We start from the raw sequence: 17,707 nt of genomic DNA, 5'->3' as shown, positions 1-17,707 counted from the left end.
GTTCCTTTAGGTTTACATGTTAGTTCTGTGTTTTATGTAGCACCACAGCCCTGGAGAAACACTGTTTCATTTCACTGTCTAGTGCAGCAGGTGTACATGGTTGAAATGACAACAAAAAGCTTTTTGACTTGATCTCCAACCAGTAGGATAACAGTGTTTTCAATATAAACTCCTCAGGCTGTTGTGAGTGAAAATACTCAAAGCAGCTTGTCTGGCACCAACAATCCTGCCATGGTCAGAGTCACTGAGAGCACATTTTACCCCATTCTGTTGGATTATCTGAAGCTCTTGACCTGTATCTGAGTTTCTAAACTGTGCTGTATTGTGTCACATTATTGGCTGATTGGATAATGACTTGCATGAATAAGCGTCCATTCTCATGTTCCTAATAAAGTGACCAGTGAGTGTTTATTGAACTAAATCAAGCTTATGAGCCAACTCTCTCTCTCTCTCTCTCTCTCTCTCTCTCTCTGTCTGTCTCTCTATCTCTCTCTAACACACACACATACTGTATATACACACATACACACACACAGACATATACACACACACATTACCTCCAGTTGTTGAATTATGCATGGATGCGATAAGTGTGGGAAGCACGTTGGAAATTACAAGAAACAACAGCTGCAGCATTTCTGCATCTAATAAAAGACGAAAGAGAGATCTGGATTAAAATAACTAACATCGTCCATCCAATTAAGCTCTCATTATAGATCATTGGCATTGACTCATTTCTAGTGTATTTATATTTATATAATATTATATATATATGTTTCTGCTGTCACTATTGCACTAGCTAAACATTTCATGAGCAAGTGGCACGAGAGAGAGAAAGAGAGAGAGAGAGAGAGAGAAAGAAAGAAAGAAAGAAAGAAAGAAAGAAAGAAAGAAAGAAAGAAGGAAGAGGGAGTGAAAGAGAAAGAGATAGATAGATAGATAGATAGATAGAGAGAGAGAGAGAGAGAGAGAGAGAGAGAGAGATGACTCCAGGCTGACAGTGGGAACAGAGGGAGGCTCTGCAGTGAGGATCAGAGGACACTGTTAAACTTTAAACATGTCCTCAGTGTCTCTGAATAAATGTAACACTGCACCTGTGTGGCAAAAATGTCCATATATATATATATATATATATAAAGTATCAAGATCAGGGCCTGAACCTGAAATGCTGTATCAGTATCTTATCAGATTTGATATATTTTGTGGAGATTGGCGTATCCAGAGACATAGCTTGAATAAAGACAAGACAGAAATACCTCCTGAAAACTGCTCACTTAAATCAAAATACGAAAAGTTGAAATGCCGAAACCACTCTGCAGTTATGTGATATTCATTTTAATGAAATGGAGAGGCTCGATCTTAAATATCAGGCTAAAAAAAAAAAAAAAAACACTGAATGAAATTGTAGAAAGTTATCCTGGGTGGCTTTAGAGCCCCAGTGTCACTTGACAGCTCCAGTGTCCTGGGCTTGATCTTGAGTATGGGATACTGTATATAAAGGGGTTATGTGCATGTTCTCCTCACGCCCATGTGGGTTTCCTCTCGGTTCTCTGTTTTTCTCCCACCTCCTAACATGCTAGGCAAAACTGAACCGAAGTGTGTGTGTGTGTGTGTGTGTGTGTGTGTATATAGTGCATTGTGAAGGACTGATATCCCATCCCATCCATGCTGTATTCCCTCCTCACGACCCAGTGTAGCTGGGATCACCTCCAGATACACCGCAACCCTGTCCAGGATAAATTGCTAACTGAAAGCGGGCGAAATCTAAGGAAATGTGATCATCTGAAAATACAAACTTAAAAAAGATTCAATTAATAATAACTTATAGCACATTTATTCAACAGGACATGTATTCATTTAAAGCCAAGCTAATTTCCTACCAAATATTGAAATGATATATATGTTTTAATTGCTTATGTAATGAAAATGAATGTTAGACAGGAAGCATGTAAATGTTTTTTGTTTTCCTTTCTGGCTGAACCTCCATCATGTCTAAGCTATAACTTGGAGAGAAACTGGATAAAGGACAAGGCCTTTCAGAGAAGTCAAACAGTTTGATCCAGACATTTTAACTGAATTACAGTCATATACTACTATACATTTAAAAAAAAAAAAGCATAAATGATCAAATATGAATGCATCAGTGTCTCCTAATGAAGCCTGTTGGTGTCTAAGTTGGATGTTTAACAGTTAGTGAAACAACTACACAAATCTTCTGTAGCTACTGAACAACAACAAACAAAAAGTCCTCAGTGAGAGGGCTGCAGAAATAAACGGGATGAAGGCACATCAGGAAGAATATAGATGGAGAAGAATAAAAAGCAAACTGATTTACTCACAAATGTTGACAGGCCCGGTTGCAAAAAAAATAAAATAAAATAAAACGTCCTTCAGGATAATTTCCTCGTAGTGGGTGTTTACATGCACACAAATTGCAGGGATTTAATAGTGCAAATCCAGCGTCGTTGCATAGGCTGACATATGGATGGCTTGTAATAGCTCACTGCGTGTATTGCTTTGCAAGATAAATTTCCCTCTGAGATCTTTATTATAGGATTATAATCTATGTACAAATAAAAATACAAATACACCCCTTAGAAATGTTTCACGCTCGATATTGCCCGTCCATCCTTCCTCCTCTTCTTCTCCTCCTCCTCCCTTCTTTTTTTCCACTCTTCTCCATCTCCGGCGTTTTTCCTTTTTTTTTTTTCTTTCTCTCTCTCTCTCTCTCTCTCTCTACCTTCTTAATTCCACCCGTCCTGCTAGAAACACCGCCCCCTAAGTCAGGACTCGATTGTGTTCTTATATTGATGGACGTATCGTCTATCCAATCAGCGAGCTGTTTTATAATAAGAGAGGCGGGACTTGCAGGATACGGATGGGGAAGCAAAAGGATCCGTCTCACTCACTTGCGACGTCACACGAGGACGTGGTGTGCGTAGCTTTCCTTCAGCATCGACCTGCTTGGTAAAAAATTTTTCTACCAGCTGGTCATCAGACTGAAATGCGGTTGGATGATCTTATGGACTCTACTAGATTTCTTGTCTCAAAGTGGTGTGTGCTCTTCTGATCTCAGCTCCTTCCTCTTTATCTTCCTCATCTCATCATCTATTTATACACACGGCTGATGAATAATTAAGGAGTAGAAGATAAAGATTCTGCTCCAGAATCCAGTTTTTCTTAATGATCAAGTGCAATGGAATTATTTTACATCCCACAAAAAAAACATTTACATGAAGTTATATTACTGTATATTAAGCTAAAATGATTCAACCTAAACCAAATACTAAATCTCAGTATCCTGGTGAAATCTTTTTTTTAGCTTTTTGAGTCAGCTGTTTTTAATAGAAACCAGTTTAGATCATGTCATCACTATGAGGACATTTGGTCCCAAACCAACAAGATAAATCATGGATATGGTCACATGGGTGGAACCCTAGGGGAAGCTGCCTGCCAATGTCATTTTATGGACATTCATTTTGCCCTAAGAAACAAATCAGTTATTCTTGCATGTCATTGTCCTGCACATAAGCAGATGGGCCCTGGCCTTGACCACCTCATGTGTAAAAATCTGGACACACAGCCAGAGCATCACACATGCAGAGCAGCTCTAAATTGAAGCTTAAACTTTTTTATTAAAATCCTAGAAAATTTCTAGTGAATATTTCAGTCCATGATTCTTTCAAGTTTTATTTTATTTTGACCCCCAAAAAACTGAATAATTGTTTTCCACCATGAAAATCCTTCTGCAAAAAGGTAGCACTTTTCTTTAGTTCTCTTTTGGACCTAACATGGTTAAAGATCCATCACTCAAAAGGTTCTTAGGTAATGCTTTAATCCCTTGTATTATAATAAAGAACCATTTCGGATATCTTTGTTTTAGCATAGTCTGCCTATGCTGCAATCATGTCATCACCCAGTCTCTCCACAAGACGAAACAGCCCTCGTTATCGCCGACTGGATGAAGACTACATTCACATTCCCTCTGAGAAGACATCCATCAGCAATTTCATCTTTATTTCCGCTCAGGCTCCATATTGGATCTCCATATTGCATCTCTCTCTCTCTCTCTCTCTCTCAGGGGATACACAAGGAGTCATAAGAGAGAAGAGTGAGATGTGCGAGATAAGACATTGTCATTGTACTTCTTGTTCAGGCACACAGCTCGACTCAGGAGGAGCATCACATGACCACTGGCAAAGACGTATCTTTCTCTGCATTAGGGTCATCTGAAGGACAGTGATGGGGTGCGGAATGCAGGCTTTACAAGGGAGATCTTTTTAATCATCAATCTGAAACTACAGATTTCAAAGCAGGAGGTCAAGAGTATCTCTGAGGAAACTGATCAGGACCCATGTGTCACTAATCTCGTCAGCAAAAACAATGGTGTAGCCTTATAATGACCACGATTCATTGAGATCATTTGCTGTGGCTCTTATTTCCATGAAGTGCAAAATCACATCTGACCATCATAATTCCTGATCTATGGACTGGCTAATAATTTTACCAGACTCAATTCTCATTATCACTGATGTAACTAAACATTTTTATTAATACGCTTATCTGAGCTATACAATTAGATTCTGTAGCACGCTAGACGAAATGTGTTCATATGTCTTGGGGAAAAGGAGAAAGTCAATAAACCTAAGAACTGTTGCATTGAAAATACAATTACACACATGAACAACAGAGAGAGGAAGCGATAACTCGATTGCATGAAACTTATATGTTATACATAGAATATACGTATAATGCAATAAACGTATTGTTCCTTCAGACAATGCATACGCATCTTTCATCTTCATGAAGAACAATCTTTACAGGTATAAAAACAAAATATAGAAACGCTATTCAAGGAAACAATAATCTAGCATTGAGAAATACATATTTAAGATGATCGTAGCTACACTATATTGCCAAAAGTTTTGGGACACCCCTCCGAATCATTGGATCTAGGTGTTGTTTTTCAGGGGTTGGTTTCAGTGAAAGGAACTCCTAATGCTTCAGCATACTAAGACATTTTGGACAATTTCATGCTCCCAACTTTGTGGGAACAGTTTGGGGATGGGGCCCTTCCAAGCAAGGTCCATAAAGACATGGATGAGCGAGTTTGGTGTGGAGGAACTTGACTGGCCTGCACCTCGAAAAGATAAAACATCTTTGGGATAAATTAGAGCAGAGACTGCGAGCCATCTCCTCCATCATCAGTGCCTGACCTCACAAATGCGTTTCTAGTTGAATGGTCAAAAATTCCCATAAACACACTCCTAAACCTTGTGGAAAGCCTTCCCAGAAGAGTTGAAGCTGTTATAGCTGCAAAGGGCGGGACAACTCCATATTACATTCATGTGCATGTAAAGGCAGACGTCCCAAATCTTTTGGCAATATAGTGTATGTAACATAAAAAAATGTTACTATTGATCAAAAGTCAGCTGTATCATAACACAAGTTCTAACTATAATGTCTGCTTAATATTTGAAATGATACATCAAAACTTGTAAACAACATTTTGTTGCTGAATAAAAATAAATTAACATTGAATGAAATAGAAAATCTTAGAATAAACTGAATACAATAATAAAGCAAGGACAATTCTTGCAATCCACTGAGCAGCACATCTTATACAGTAGATCCACACAAACGAATAAGTCTATTTAAGCTGCAACCTGATAATCAACTGACTGCTAATTTTGAATAATATACAATATATATATATTTTTTTTTTTTAAAAAAAGGATGCAATCATTTAAGGCTAACTTCATTCAGACTTTAAGGGCAGTGTGAGAAAGGAAGCAAGTCACAAAAAACCGGATATGAAGATAATCATGTGAATCTGTATTGCTTTTGAGGGAAATTGTTGAGGGTTTGTTTATTACTATGCAGTTCAAGGAGTCTGTATGTCGAAGATTGCAATTAAAGGGGAAAAAAGGGAATGAGTGTTGTGTTGTACGTATTCAAAAGGTAAACTAATTCATGTCAGTCAGAACACTAAGATAAATATTAGGGAAGTAAATAAAAGATTTAAAAGGCAATGACTGAAAGAAATTGAAAACACGATCATAAATCGATTATTATTTAAAAAGGGACAGACAAATGGTGTGTGAAGTAATTCATATCTGTAAACTGAAATGTATTGGTGATGAAGTTGATTTGTTTATAACTCTGATAATTAAGACACTTCTTCTCAACTTCATTAGCATTCCAAGGTGTACCACAGAATCCAGCACAAAGTTCTGAACAAAATCGCTCAGATGCTACTACAGCAAATCGTACCATATTGTAAATTCATGCTATAAATTCAGAGGCATCGTCAGATATCGAATCCGTGTCTTATGAACTGAAATCATATGCTATAGGAGATTCATCGGCATCATCTATATTGTATCTTTTCTTATGGGAAACCTGAGGTTCACATCCCTAATAAATATGTCTTCAGCAATCATACTTTATCAATCAAAAGTAAATCTCACACTCATCATTCCCAAGGTCTTGTGTTCTGCAGCTGATGGGAACGGAAAAAATATTTTACAGCTTGATGACCTTAAGTTTGTCTGGGTTAAAGAGGTGTAAATTGACTTCAGTGGTAATTATTGAGGCGGCTGTTTATTGCTGTTTAGCAGCTATCATTTAAAGTGTTCGTCTAGCCTGGTCAGTCAGGTCCAATCATATTAATGTTTTTTAAATACCATTTTACATTAAAAAAAGCTTTCTAAATAAACTAAACTCTGAGGGCAATTGCTAATTTAATACCAGATTTTTAATTTTTTACTACTTATAAACTAGGCTTTACAATGTCATGTAAGCCTTGTACAGATAAAATGCATTAAAATAATAAATGCAAGAAAAAAATAAAATACTTTTTTATTTTAATTTAAATTATTGTTATTATGAAATTATTTTCATTAGTATTATATTTTGATAATTATTTAATTTTTTTTTTTTATATATATGGTCAATATTTTTTTGGATTGCTGTATTGTCTTTTTTCATCTTTCCTCCTGTCGGTATCAGTTTTGTGCTATGCGTTTTATGCAAATTACCTGCATTGTGTCTCCTCTTAAAATTATCCGAGACGCCGTGTGATATCTGAAAGCGGTAATGATCTTTTATGTTCAATTTTTTTTTCATGCATTAATTTACAAATTCTGCTGTTACTCTCAGCAACAACAACAACCTCAGCATCCCAGGGGGTCTTTTAACATCTCACCTTTCATAATATATTGCAAAACGAGTGTGCTTGCCACTGCATTCTAATTACCTGCTGATCCGTTGCACAAAATTACACTGGATTCGGTTTCATTAGACTGGAGCTGGGTTTAATTCCATCTCTCATCACTCATCAAAGCTATTCAGGAGAGGTCCATTTCTTTCGAACACCTTTCCTGATGCAAAGTGCAATTATAGGGCCAATCTTCTGACAGATGGGAAAAATTGATAAAGAGAGGGACAGTGCTGCTCAAATCCGGCTTAAAAGAAATATATGCGGTGCAACAGCTATGATAACTATTTCAAATGTTGGACATTGTTTCTCATGCTGCTAAATTCAATTCGGACATATTGTGGCCCTAGACACGGAGACTGAACTGCACTATATTATCCTAGTTTAAAACTAGATTAAGAAGGTCTTCTCTTGTTTGTTCTGCTGGAACACAAGACTAGATAATATAACAATATGTTAATAGAATCTCGCAACCTGATGATTTACAATGGATTTGGTCACTGTTTAAAGTATAGGCAACATTCGTCATACTTTCAGAAAAGCATATTGTGATATTGTTGCTCACAGGAACAAGGAACTGATTAGACATCACTTCTTAGTATGAGACTTTTCACACTCTCCCTGTATTTCTGTGTGTGTGTGTGTGTGTGTGTGTGTGTGTGTGTGTGTGTATACATGGTCTCCAGCGATGGACTGCTTTTCCATCCAGGGTGTGCTCCAACTGTTCACAGATCCTCTTCAACCCTTTGCAGGATTAAGCAGCTACTGAAGATGAAGGAGTTTTCAATTGTTCCTTCATTCCAATGTTACATCATTTTGCACTTAAAAATAACATTAAAAGCATTGCCTTGTTTGCACTGGTTCTTTCTGTTCAAATTTGAGTACCATTTAGCTGCTATCATTGATAAATATCAGGATACATGTTGTGTACTGTGGAAATGTCTTCAAGTATCACCAAATTGTCCACTCCTACTCGAATCTTCCCCTTCATGTGAGCCTTAGGCGAGCCTTACTCACAAACTCACACTCCTGTGATGCTGCTTGATGAGCTGCTCTTGTTTCTCAATCTCCAACTTTTTAACATTTTCTTGGTCCACTCGTCTAATCTCATCCCCTTCTTTCCCCCTTTCCTCCTCTTCTCCAGACAGACTAACAGAGTCACTCAGCTGGCCGAGATGCTCAACAGAGTCGCATTTCTCCAAATCAGAAGCAATGGTTTTAAAGCTAAAAACAGAAGTGGAGTCTGAGAACACTCCAGATGTCGGTCTCTGTTTCCCTCCCTCCCACCAACCGGACTCCCTATGTCTCTCCACCCACTCTTGTGTCTTAGCCTCTTGGCTGTCCACCCATTCACTTGACTTATTGTGGCCTCCACAGTGTCCACCCTCAATACTCGTCGGGATTACCGCCTCGGCTCCTATAGGAGGACTGCGTGTTTTGAAGGATGTTGCAGATCCGTTCTCAGAATGGTCCGGTCCTCTCTGGGCATGGATCTCCTCGCTGATTTTCTCCAAGCGCTGCAGAGTGTAGGAGTAATGCTTCTTCACTTCACTCACACGCTCTTCTAACTGAGTTACCTTCAATTTGTGCTCCTGCAAACATGATACAACAAGTCTCAGTACGTTCGGCTCGGCTTGCCCAAATATGAGGGGGGAGATGACAAATGTTTATGCAGCAAAACGGAATATGTTTACCAAAATAATCAAATCACAAACTTTGTATCTCTGCACTGAAGAAAACTGTGGTTCAAATATAGTTACTTAATTTTATTACCAAAGATGTTGCTATTTCCAACATAACTGCAATACATCTTATATATACATAATGCATATAATCAACTGATTTATTCTGATATACTAATTTATTCCATGCACTGATTCATTGCTTTCAATACACTGCATGCAATAGGCAAATCTGCTCAATATTACATAATCATAAACGAGAAAAATAACCTTTCTTAGTTTACATAATACACAATAAAACAAGCGTTCTAGCTGTTTAGCTAGTCATCAAAGTGTGAGCTGTCTGTTACTTTTCACTGACACATCAGGGATTTTCTCAGCTATATTCTATATTTGACACTGCCGGTGCTGTCCGGGTTTGAATGTTTTTCCACTACATGTACTATGTAAAGAAATGAGAACTTGTGCATGGATAAAATACAGAATTAATCTACATAGCAAAAGTTTGTGGACCCCTCACCATTTCTAACACTAAATAGTGTTCAGGGTTTGTATATGAATCTCTTCCAATCATACTCAATAACCACTTTATCCTTCAATCTCTTGATCTGTATATGAATCTCAATATGCAAATACTGTTTAATCATGTTAGCAAAGTGCATCATGAAATCTAACTGACCTCCAATATGGAATTAAACTGGACTTTGAGTTCGAAGTAAGGCTTGGACTTGATAATGGTCCTCTTGAGGGATTTCTGCAGGGTCTGTACACGAGCTTCTGCTGCCTGACACTGCTGGGTGACACGCATGTGCTCTCTTTCGCTCCGCAACCGCTCATCCTCAGCCTCATTTACCTGTTAAAAGCGAAAACAGACCAGATCATTTTACTGACTCTCAACACGGGTGTCTCAAAGCAATTTTTATGCAATCAGAACATTTTAGAGCTGGGACATCCAGAGCCAGGGCATAAACCATGCACTGACATGTATTTTCAGTAATGCAATCATGATCATATAGCTTTTTCACCACAGGGAGAAACCATCAGGCTATTTTTATCTAGCAGCATGACAGTGGAGGTGATAGTGATGAGTAAATGTAGGTCTACACTGCCATTTATAATCATTGTCATGGTTACATTTCAAAGGCTTACACAGAAACACTATCACAGTCACCAATCCTGTGATACTTACAAGGTGTCTTTCACTTTTCAGTGAAATATTTTGGTTTCCCTTCGTCATGTTGTTCTTCTTTTGTACTGCCTGGGATGGGTTTTTTTCCCCACATCAATTTCAGATCAAAATATGCTCATGAATAGAACAATAATAGAGCCCTAAATTATGCACACACAGACCCATTTCCACCATGAATTAAACATCTCCAGTAATCCAATCATGCTTGGACTAAATCTGGTGCGAAACGCTCGGAACATGCATTGAATTTAGAATGCGATAAAAAGTAATCGGATCGGCTCCAAAAGGTTTTGCCTAGCACCATGACAGAGGAGGCGATAGTGATGACTAGACTATTGTCTAAAAATGCTATTTATACTCACTGTCATGGTTAGATTGCATCACGCTTACACTGTGTTAAATGCATTGTTTTACAGCAGCCATTAATTATGAGTGGTGTACCGATAATGAAAGGCTACCAGCTTATCAGAAATAAGCATGTTCAGTGGTATAAATATAATCTCCTACTCATGCCATGCTGACAGCTGGCAGACTTCCCACACACTAGCAAGCTTATTTGCATTTCACTCAGGAGAAAGGTCCAATTACAATGTGTAAAGCCAGGATCTTTCCTCAAACAACCACATATATACTTTTTCTGTCGTCTGTTTAAGCAGCTGTTTTTCACACTTTGTGTAGCCAAGGAAAGAAATAAAACCAGGCTAAAGTCAAGGCTTGATTATGGGCAGGTCTGGACATTGGACAAACTAACAAGGGTATACAATAGGGTTGAGCTTTATGAAGATTACAATAGCTTTCACAATATACACCAATCAGGTATAACATTATGACCACCTGCCTAATATTGTGATGGCCCCCCTTTTGCTGCCAGAACAGCCCTAACCCATCATGCACTGTGTGTTCTGACACCTTTCTATCAGAACCAGCATTAACTTCTTCAGCAATTTGAGAAACAGTAGCTCGTCTGTTGGATCAGATCACACAGACACACAGACCACCTGTCAGTGCTCATAATGTCATGCCTGGTCGGTGTATTTTGTGAGATAATCTTCATATTATATAATTATATATATATATATATATATATATATATATATATATATATATATATATATATATATATATATATATACACATACATATACATATACATATATATATATATATATACACACACTATATTGCCAAAAGTACTCGCTCACCCATCCAAATAATCAGAATCAGGTGTTCCAATCACTTCCATGGCCACAGGTGTATAAAATCAAGCACCTAGGCATGCAGACTGTTTTTACAAACATTTGTGAAAGAATGGGTCGCTCTCAGGAGCTCAGTGAATTCCAGCGTGGAACTGTGATAGGATGCCTCCTGTGCAACAAATCCAGTCGTGAAATTTCCTCGCTCCTAAATATTCCACAGTCAACTGTCAGCTGTATTATAAGAACGTGGAAGTGTTTGGGAACGACAGCAACTCAACCACGAAGTGGTAGGCCACGTAAACTGATGGAGCGGGGTCAGCGGATGCTGAGGCGCATAGTGCGAAGAGGTCGCCAACTTTCTGCAGAGTCAATCGCTACAGACCTCCAAACTTCATGTGGCCTTCAGATTAGCTCAAGAACAGTGCGCAGAGAGCTTCATGGAATGGGTTTCCATGGCCGAGCAGCTGCATCCAAGCCATACATCACCAAGTGCAATGCAAAGCGTCGGATGCAGTGGTGTAAAGCACGCCGCCACTGGACACTAGAGCAGTGGAGACGCGTTCTCTGGAGTGACGAATCGCGCTTCTCCATCTGGCAATCTGATGGACGAGTCTGGGTTTTGCGGTTGCCAGGAGAACGGTACTTGTCTGACTGCATTGTGCCAAGTGTAAAGTTTGGTGGAGGGGGGATTATGGTGTGGGGTTGTTTTTCAGGAGCTGGGCTTGGCCCCTTAGTTCCAGTGAAAGGAACTCTGAATGCTTCAGCATACCAAGACATTTTGGACAATTCCATGCTCCCAACTTTGTGGGAACAGTTTGGAGCTGGCCCCTTCCTCTTCCAACATGACTGTGCACCAGTGCACAAAGCAAGGTCCATAAAGACATGGATGACAGAGTCTGGTGTGGATGAACTTGACTGGCCTGCACAGAGTCCTGACCTCAACCCGATAGAACACCTTTGGGATGAATTAGAGCGGAGACTGAGAGCCAGGCCTTCTCGTCCAACATCAGTGTGTGACCTCACAAATGCGCTTCTGGAAGAATGGTCAAAAATTCCCACAAACACACTCCTAAACCTTGTGGACAGCCTTCCCAGAAGAGTTGAAGCTGTTATAGCTGCAAAGGGTGGACCAACGTCATATTGAACCCTATGGATTAGGAATGGGATGTCACTTAAGTTCATATGCGAGTCAAGGCAGGTGAGCGAATACTTTTGGCAATATAGTGTGTATGTATATAACACACACTATATATATATATATATATATATATATATACATATTGTGTATTGAAGAAATGCCATAAAGTGCCATAATATGATATTTATTGTCCTAATGCCCACCCCAATGTGTACTCTAATAAAAGGTAGTGTAGATTGTATGGTAAATACTTTGGCAGTGGCATGATTGAGCATCTCTTGCCAGGTTTGATCAAGAGTCTTATCTGCTCCAAGGCCCTGTTCAGCCACATACACCATCTCCCGTGCAGCCGTGTGCATGGAAACAGCCCGCTCGTATCTAAGCGCAGCCTTCTGGGTCTCCTGCTGGGCCTAAGAGGTACATAACAAAATCAGAAAGCATTAAGAGAGACAGGGCCAAGTTGAGTAGGAGTAATCAAATGATACAGCAAAGAATCTCTCCTGGAAGTTCTTTCACAGTTAAGCTTAAATATTCTGAGTATTGAAGCTTGTTCTCACAGATGCATTCATTCACAAAGACATCATTAAAATTAAAAGTACCTCTTTAGCTGATCTCCGGGCCTCATAGTACGGTCTGGCTTTCTCAATGCAAGAGCCCAGTTGAGAGCTTAGTGCATTGAGCTTCCTGGCTGAATCAGTAAATATTTTCCTGTAGCTTGACCTCTCTTCCTGAAGGGGCAAAATATAAACATAAAATCATATATTAATGCATAAACAACTGTGTGCTGTTTGATCTGCATTATGTTTCAGAAATGTATTCATTATGTACTGTATTCCAAGTTTCTGTCATGGAAAAATTTCTAAATAACATCAGTAACACATGCAAAGTGTGATGTTTTGTGTTTAAACCTATGCAGGTTTCCACAAATGTTTTTGTAGCGCATTCAAACAAATGATATCCAGTGAAGACTCCCTTGCAGAAAATAACAGCAGCACATCTCTATGTCTAATGTCTAAAGCATTCAAGACATTCTCAAATGATCTTGTACCTTTTCTCTATATACAACATTTCAAGTTCTAAAATAGTCTGTTTGCAGATGTGGACTGTCTACTGGCTTTCAATAAGGTTCAGCTGCAAAGACTGAGATGGTATATATCTTTACGGATATATGCACACTCATAATAATGCTCTTTGGAACACATGTATACCTATTCATTCATGCAATTATTTAATCAGCCAATCGTATGGCAGAGGTTGCTCCGCATAAAATCATGCAGATGTGAGTCAGCAGCTTTGAGTAAAGTTCACATCAACCATTACAATGGGGGATAAATGTGATCTGATTTGGACTGTGGCATGTGTGTTTTTGCCGGATGGGCTGGTCTGAATATTTCTATAACTGATGATCTCCTGGGATTTTTTTGTCTCTAGAGTCTCCAGACTGGTTTGAGCTGATAGAAAAGCTATAGCATCTCAGATAACCACTCTGTACAAGAAAAGCATCTCAGAATACACAACACATTGAAACTTGAGGTGGATGCTCTACAACAGAAAAAAAGACATGTCAGATTCCACTTCTGTCATCCAAGAACAGAAAGCCGAGGCTTGATTTCTCCTGATCCAACCTGTCTTGAGACAACAGTTCAGGCAGGCAGAGGGGGTGTAACGGAATGGGGAATATTTTCTTAACACACACTGGACCTGTTAATACCAATCAATCATCAGTCCATTCCTTCATGGAGACAATTTACCATCTTCTAATGGCTATATCTAGCATGATAATGCACTATGTCACAAAGTAATTGTCAACTCAAACCGGTTTCATGAATTTGACAATGAGTTCAAGCTTCTTCAGTGACCCAGTTACCAGATCTAAATCCAATAGAATATCTTTGGGATGTGGTAGAACAGGAGATTCACAACATGAAAATAAAACATAGGAAATGGAAAAAAACAAGGGAATGTTTAACATCTTGTACACTAAATTGGCAAAAGTTTTGGGACATCCCTCAAAAACAGTTCCAGTGAAAGGAACTCCATGCTCCCAACTTTGTGGGAACAGTTTGGGGATGACCCCTTCCTGTTCCAACATGACTGCACACCAGTGCACAAAGCAAGGTCCATAAAGACATGGAAGAGGTTTAACCATAAACCGATAGAACACCTTTGGGATGAATTAGAGTAGAGACTGCGAACTAGACCTTCTCGTCCAACATCAGTGCCTGACCTCACAAATGTGCTTCTAGAGGAATGGTCAAAAATTCCCATAAACACACTCCTAAACCTTGTGGAAAGCCTTCCCAGAAGATTTGAAGCTGTTATAGCTGCAAAAGTCGGGCCAACTTCATATTACATTCATGTGAAGGCAGATGTCCCAAAACTTTAGCCAATATAGTGTATATCCATGCCACAAAGAAAAGAATTGAAGCTGTTTTTAGAGCAAAGGGAAGTCCTACCCAGGATTTTGTTAGTAGTGTCTCTGAGAAATCTTTGTTGATTATTTTGCTTTTTCTATTACACTTATAGAGTTAACTTTTACCGCAGTGTTATTCTTCTTTTCAGCGCAGCTCAAAACTGACACTTTAGTGTTTGTGACATTTTATATATTATAAATTGACAGATTATGGTAATGATGTTACCTCTAATCGCAGCTCCAGCTGGTTGATCTCCTCACTGGCTTCATTCAGATGCTCCAGCTCCTCCTTGATGAAGCAAAATCATCCAAAGTTATCCAGTAAAATATTCACCCAGTCAATCTGAACAATCTCAAATAAATACATCAGAACCTGGGAGTTATTTCTCTGGTACCTGTATCCTGGGGTCCAGCTCCTCTTCAGGCTGCTTCTTATGCACATCTGTCTCTGGCAGCTGTTGTTGTTGTTGTTGTTGATGCACACACATTTCAGTCTCTTCCGATTTCGCAGACTCTCCATCGACGGCTCTGCCTTTACAATCTTGCAAACCACAATCTTCTATTCTGTCTCCAAGACTTTCCTCACAGTTTTCCGTTTTGTGAACAGCCACAGAACCGGGAGGATTCTCTCTCAAGCCAGTCTGCTCGAGCTCCATGTTCTTCTGCTGGCTGGGACCAGAATGCAATGCGAATCGATACGAAACTCTTTAGCTATCGAGCAAAAATGATTATAAGAACCAATATCGATTAAATTAACGTCAGCTATCTAACCTTTACATCCAGTAGATGCAACACTAATACATGGTTATGTTTTCTCCTCCCTCCTCCTATCCTTTATCAGCTAGCTGCCCAGTGCTAGCCAGCTGACTTACAAACATATATTTTTACAAATCCGACGACCATACTCCCGTGGTCTGTAATGCTGCTGAACTATCTATATGTAATCCACACCCTGAAAAAACACGCAAGTTTTTTTTACCATAATGTCTGCACAATGCTAGCTAAAAAAAAAAAATAATAATAATAATACAGAGGAGTGAAAAGTAACGTTAATTCGAAAACGCGTAGGAGTGCGTGCGTGGGCAGCTCGGCTTCCGTAGACCGATGACGAACGCTGACGCTTTTCGACTCGTGTGTCACGATTCGATGAAAAAGTTAGTTTGAGAGTGTGTGTGGTTCGTATCTGAGTCACTCAGTACTGTTTATTTCCCACCTACAAATGCATTTAGGTCATATGAAAATTAAGCAAGGAAGAAAACACTGTTATAAGAATATAACCAGTGACAGGATGGTGGATTTTGTTTACCACCCTGGACTAGAACAGTCCAAGTCCCAACGTGTTTTATTCCTCTTACACCACTGCAGTTTGCCAAACATCCCCTTTTTCTTAATTAAACTGCTTCATCAAACTCCATAGTTGTTAAACAAGTTAAACAAGCAGCTATAAACAGCTATTCCCTTATGCTTAGAGTAGAAAGACAAACAAATGCAGCTTGCCTAGAAACCAACCTGCTGGATGATCCAGCTTGGTCTGACTAGGTACCGATGACCCAAGCTGATGAAGCTGGTACGGTCTTTCCAGGTCGTGTATGTTTTTTTCCAGCTACCTTATCACCTACCTAAATGAATCAATCAATGACCTATATGGTGGCATGTTGGTTTTGTGGTGAGCGTAATTGCCCCGCGCCTCCAGGGTTGGGGATTTGATTCCTTTCTCCGTCATGTTGGGAGTTTCCGATTTCTCCCCGTGCTTTGGGGGTTTCCTCCAGATACTACGGTTTCCTCCCACAGTGTCAAGACATGTGCTGTTGGCTGATTGGCATCTCTAAATTATCCATGGTGTGAATGCTGATGGGTCAGCACTCTGTCCACGGTGTGCCCCTGAGATAGGCTCCAGGTTCCTCTGCGACCCTGATTAGGATAAGTAGTACACAAAAGATAAACCACAATTGTTTGGAATCTTTCATCATCTAGTAGGCCTTCCAGCTGGCAAAGATGGTCTACCAGTTTGACCAGCTCCACCTGTGTTTTTGGAATTGGTAGTCTGACCAAATTCAGACCATTCTAAATTTTTGAGCAGGGCGGGAAGCCGTCCTTGTAGGAGTACAATTACAGACTTACAGAATTACAGAAGAAATTCCATTTAAAGTTCCAGTTAAAGACTGACCACTGCTGGTAAGATATTTTTGTTTTTGTTTTCAAACCAGCAGTGACAATGATACACTTATACTAGTGGCACACATTTATTTTTCAGTGCCACTGCTGTGTTTATAATGATCCACCACCCAAATAGTATTTGCAGTAATCCTTTACCTAAAAACCACACCAAAGGCTGCTGTACTTGATAAAGTGGCCACAAGAGGCAAGTCACAGTGTTTTGGGTTCTTCCTGTTCTGTACAAGAAAACTCCCTCATGTCCTGTTGTGGCAGTTTATTAAACTTTATGCTTTCATAAACATGGTTTCACTCTCTGTTCATTTGATAGTTAGGATCCAGCTTAAATGTCATCTTTTCTACATCAAGTGAGAAAAAAAGACACAACAGATTTCAGTATGAAGTTATTATTTCTCAAAAAAATAAACCAGTATTGAGAATCCGGTACCCCCTACAATTCAGTGACACATAGAACCATTTTTAGAAATCATCACAGTAAAATGTTTCAGTAGTTTTATTATTTGTCTCAACAATTAACAGGGGTAAATCTGTTAATTGTTGTGTCTTTTGCTGCCTTCCTTGCTACGTCACTCGTGTAAAAGAGATTTAATATCAACGAATTTTTTTATCCCGGTTAAATAAAGGTTACTAACTAATATTCAAATTAATTTTATTTGGCACATACACAGCCATATACAGTATGATGTGTACTGAGA

At 39.1% G+C, this 17,707-nt stretch overlaps 2 protein-coding genes across 5 annotated transcripts in view; both read right to left on the bottom strand.

The window, feature by feature from the left end:
- Positions 1 to 2,715, bottom strand: part of gabbr1a (gamma-aminobutyric acid (GABA) B receptor, 1a) — a 47,757-nt gene extending 45,042 nt beyond the window's left edge. Inside the window, exons 1-2 of one of the 4 annotated variants that reach the window (XM_058413910.1) lie at positions 2,340 to 2,714; positions 558 to 1,726 (exon numbers count right to left, since the gene is read on the bottom strand). In XM_058413910.1, coding sequence (XP_058269893.1) covers positions 558 to 636 — 79 coding nt within the window. In that variant the 5' untranslated portion in view covers positions 637 to 1,726; positions 2,340 to 2,714. Of the gene's footprint in view, positions 1 to 557 lie in introns of all 4 variants that reach the window. The other 3 variants (XM_058413911.1, XR_009207003.1, XM_058413912.1) reach the window with 3 other exon arrangements.
- Positions 2,716 to 4,516: 1,801 nt separating this feature from the next.
- Positions 4,517 to 15,930, bottom strand: sh3bp5la (SH3-binding domain protein 5-like, a). The gene is made up of 6 exons (XM_058414162.1): positions 15,233 to 15,930; positions 15,064 to 15,126; positions 13,024 to 13,152; positions 12,676 to 12,834; positions 9,581 to 9,754; positions 4,517 to 8,811 (listed from the first exon to the last, which is right to left on the bottom strand). Exons 1-6 carry the CDS (start codon positions 15,491 to 15,493, stop codon positions 8,233 to 8,235), a joined length of 1,365 nt encoding a protein of 454 aa, XP_058270145.1. The 5' UTR covers positions 15,494 to 15,930; the 3' UTR covers positions 4,517 to 8,232.
- Positions 15,931 to 17,707: the final 1,777 nt, after the last annotated feature.

This window comes from Hemibagrus wyckioides, linkage group LG17 (genome assembly GCF_019097595.1).
Source record: "Hemibagrus wyckioides isolate EC202008001 linkage group LG17, SWU_Hwy_1.0, whole genome shotgun sequence".
NCBI classification, from domain to species: Eukaryota; Metazoa; Chordata; class Actinopteri; order Siluriformes; family Bagridae; genus Hemibagrus; species Hemibagrus wyckioides.
The sequence above is the reverse complement of the archived record's forward strand: the minus strand, read 5'-3'. Positions and strand labels throughout refer to the sequence as shown.

Excerpts from the sequence above, each read along its gene's own strand:
- sh3bp5la (XM_058414162.1), bottom strand. The coding sequence starts at position 15,493 with ATGGAGCTCGAGCAGACTGGCTTGAGAGAGAATCCTCCCGGTTCTGTG. Across the intron at positions 13,153-15,063 it reads AGCTGGAGCTGCGATTAGAG|GAAGAGAGGTCAAGCTACAG; the intron begins GTAACATCATTA and ends TTGCCCCTTCAG. Across the intron at positions 8,812-9,580 it reads AGTTTAATTCCATATTGGAG|GAGCACAAATTGAAGGTAAC; the intron begins GTCAGTTAGATT and ends TCATGTTTGCAG.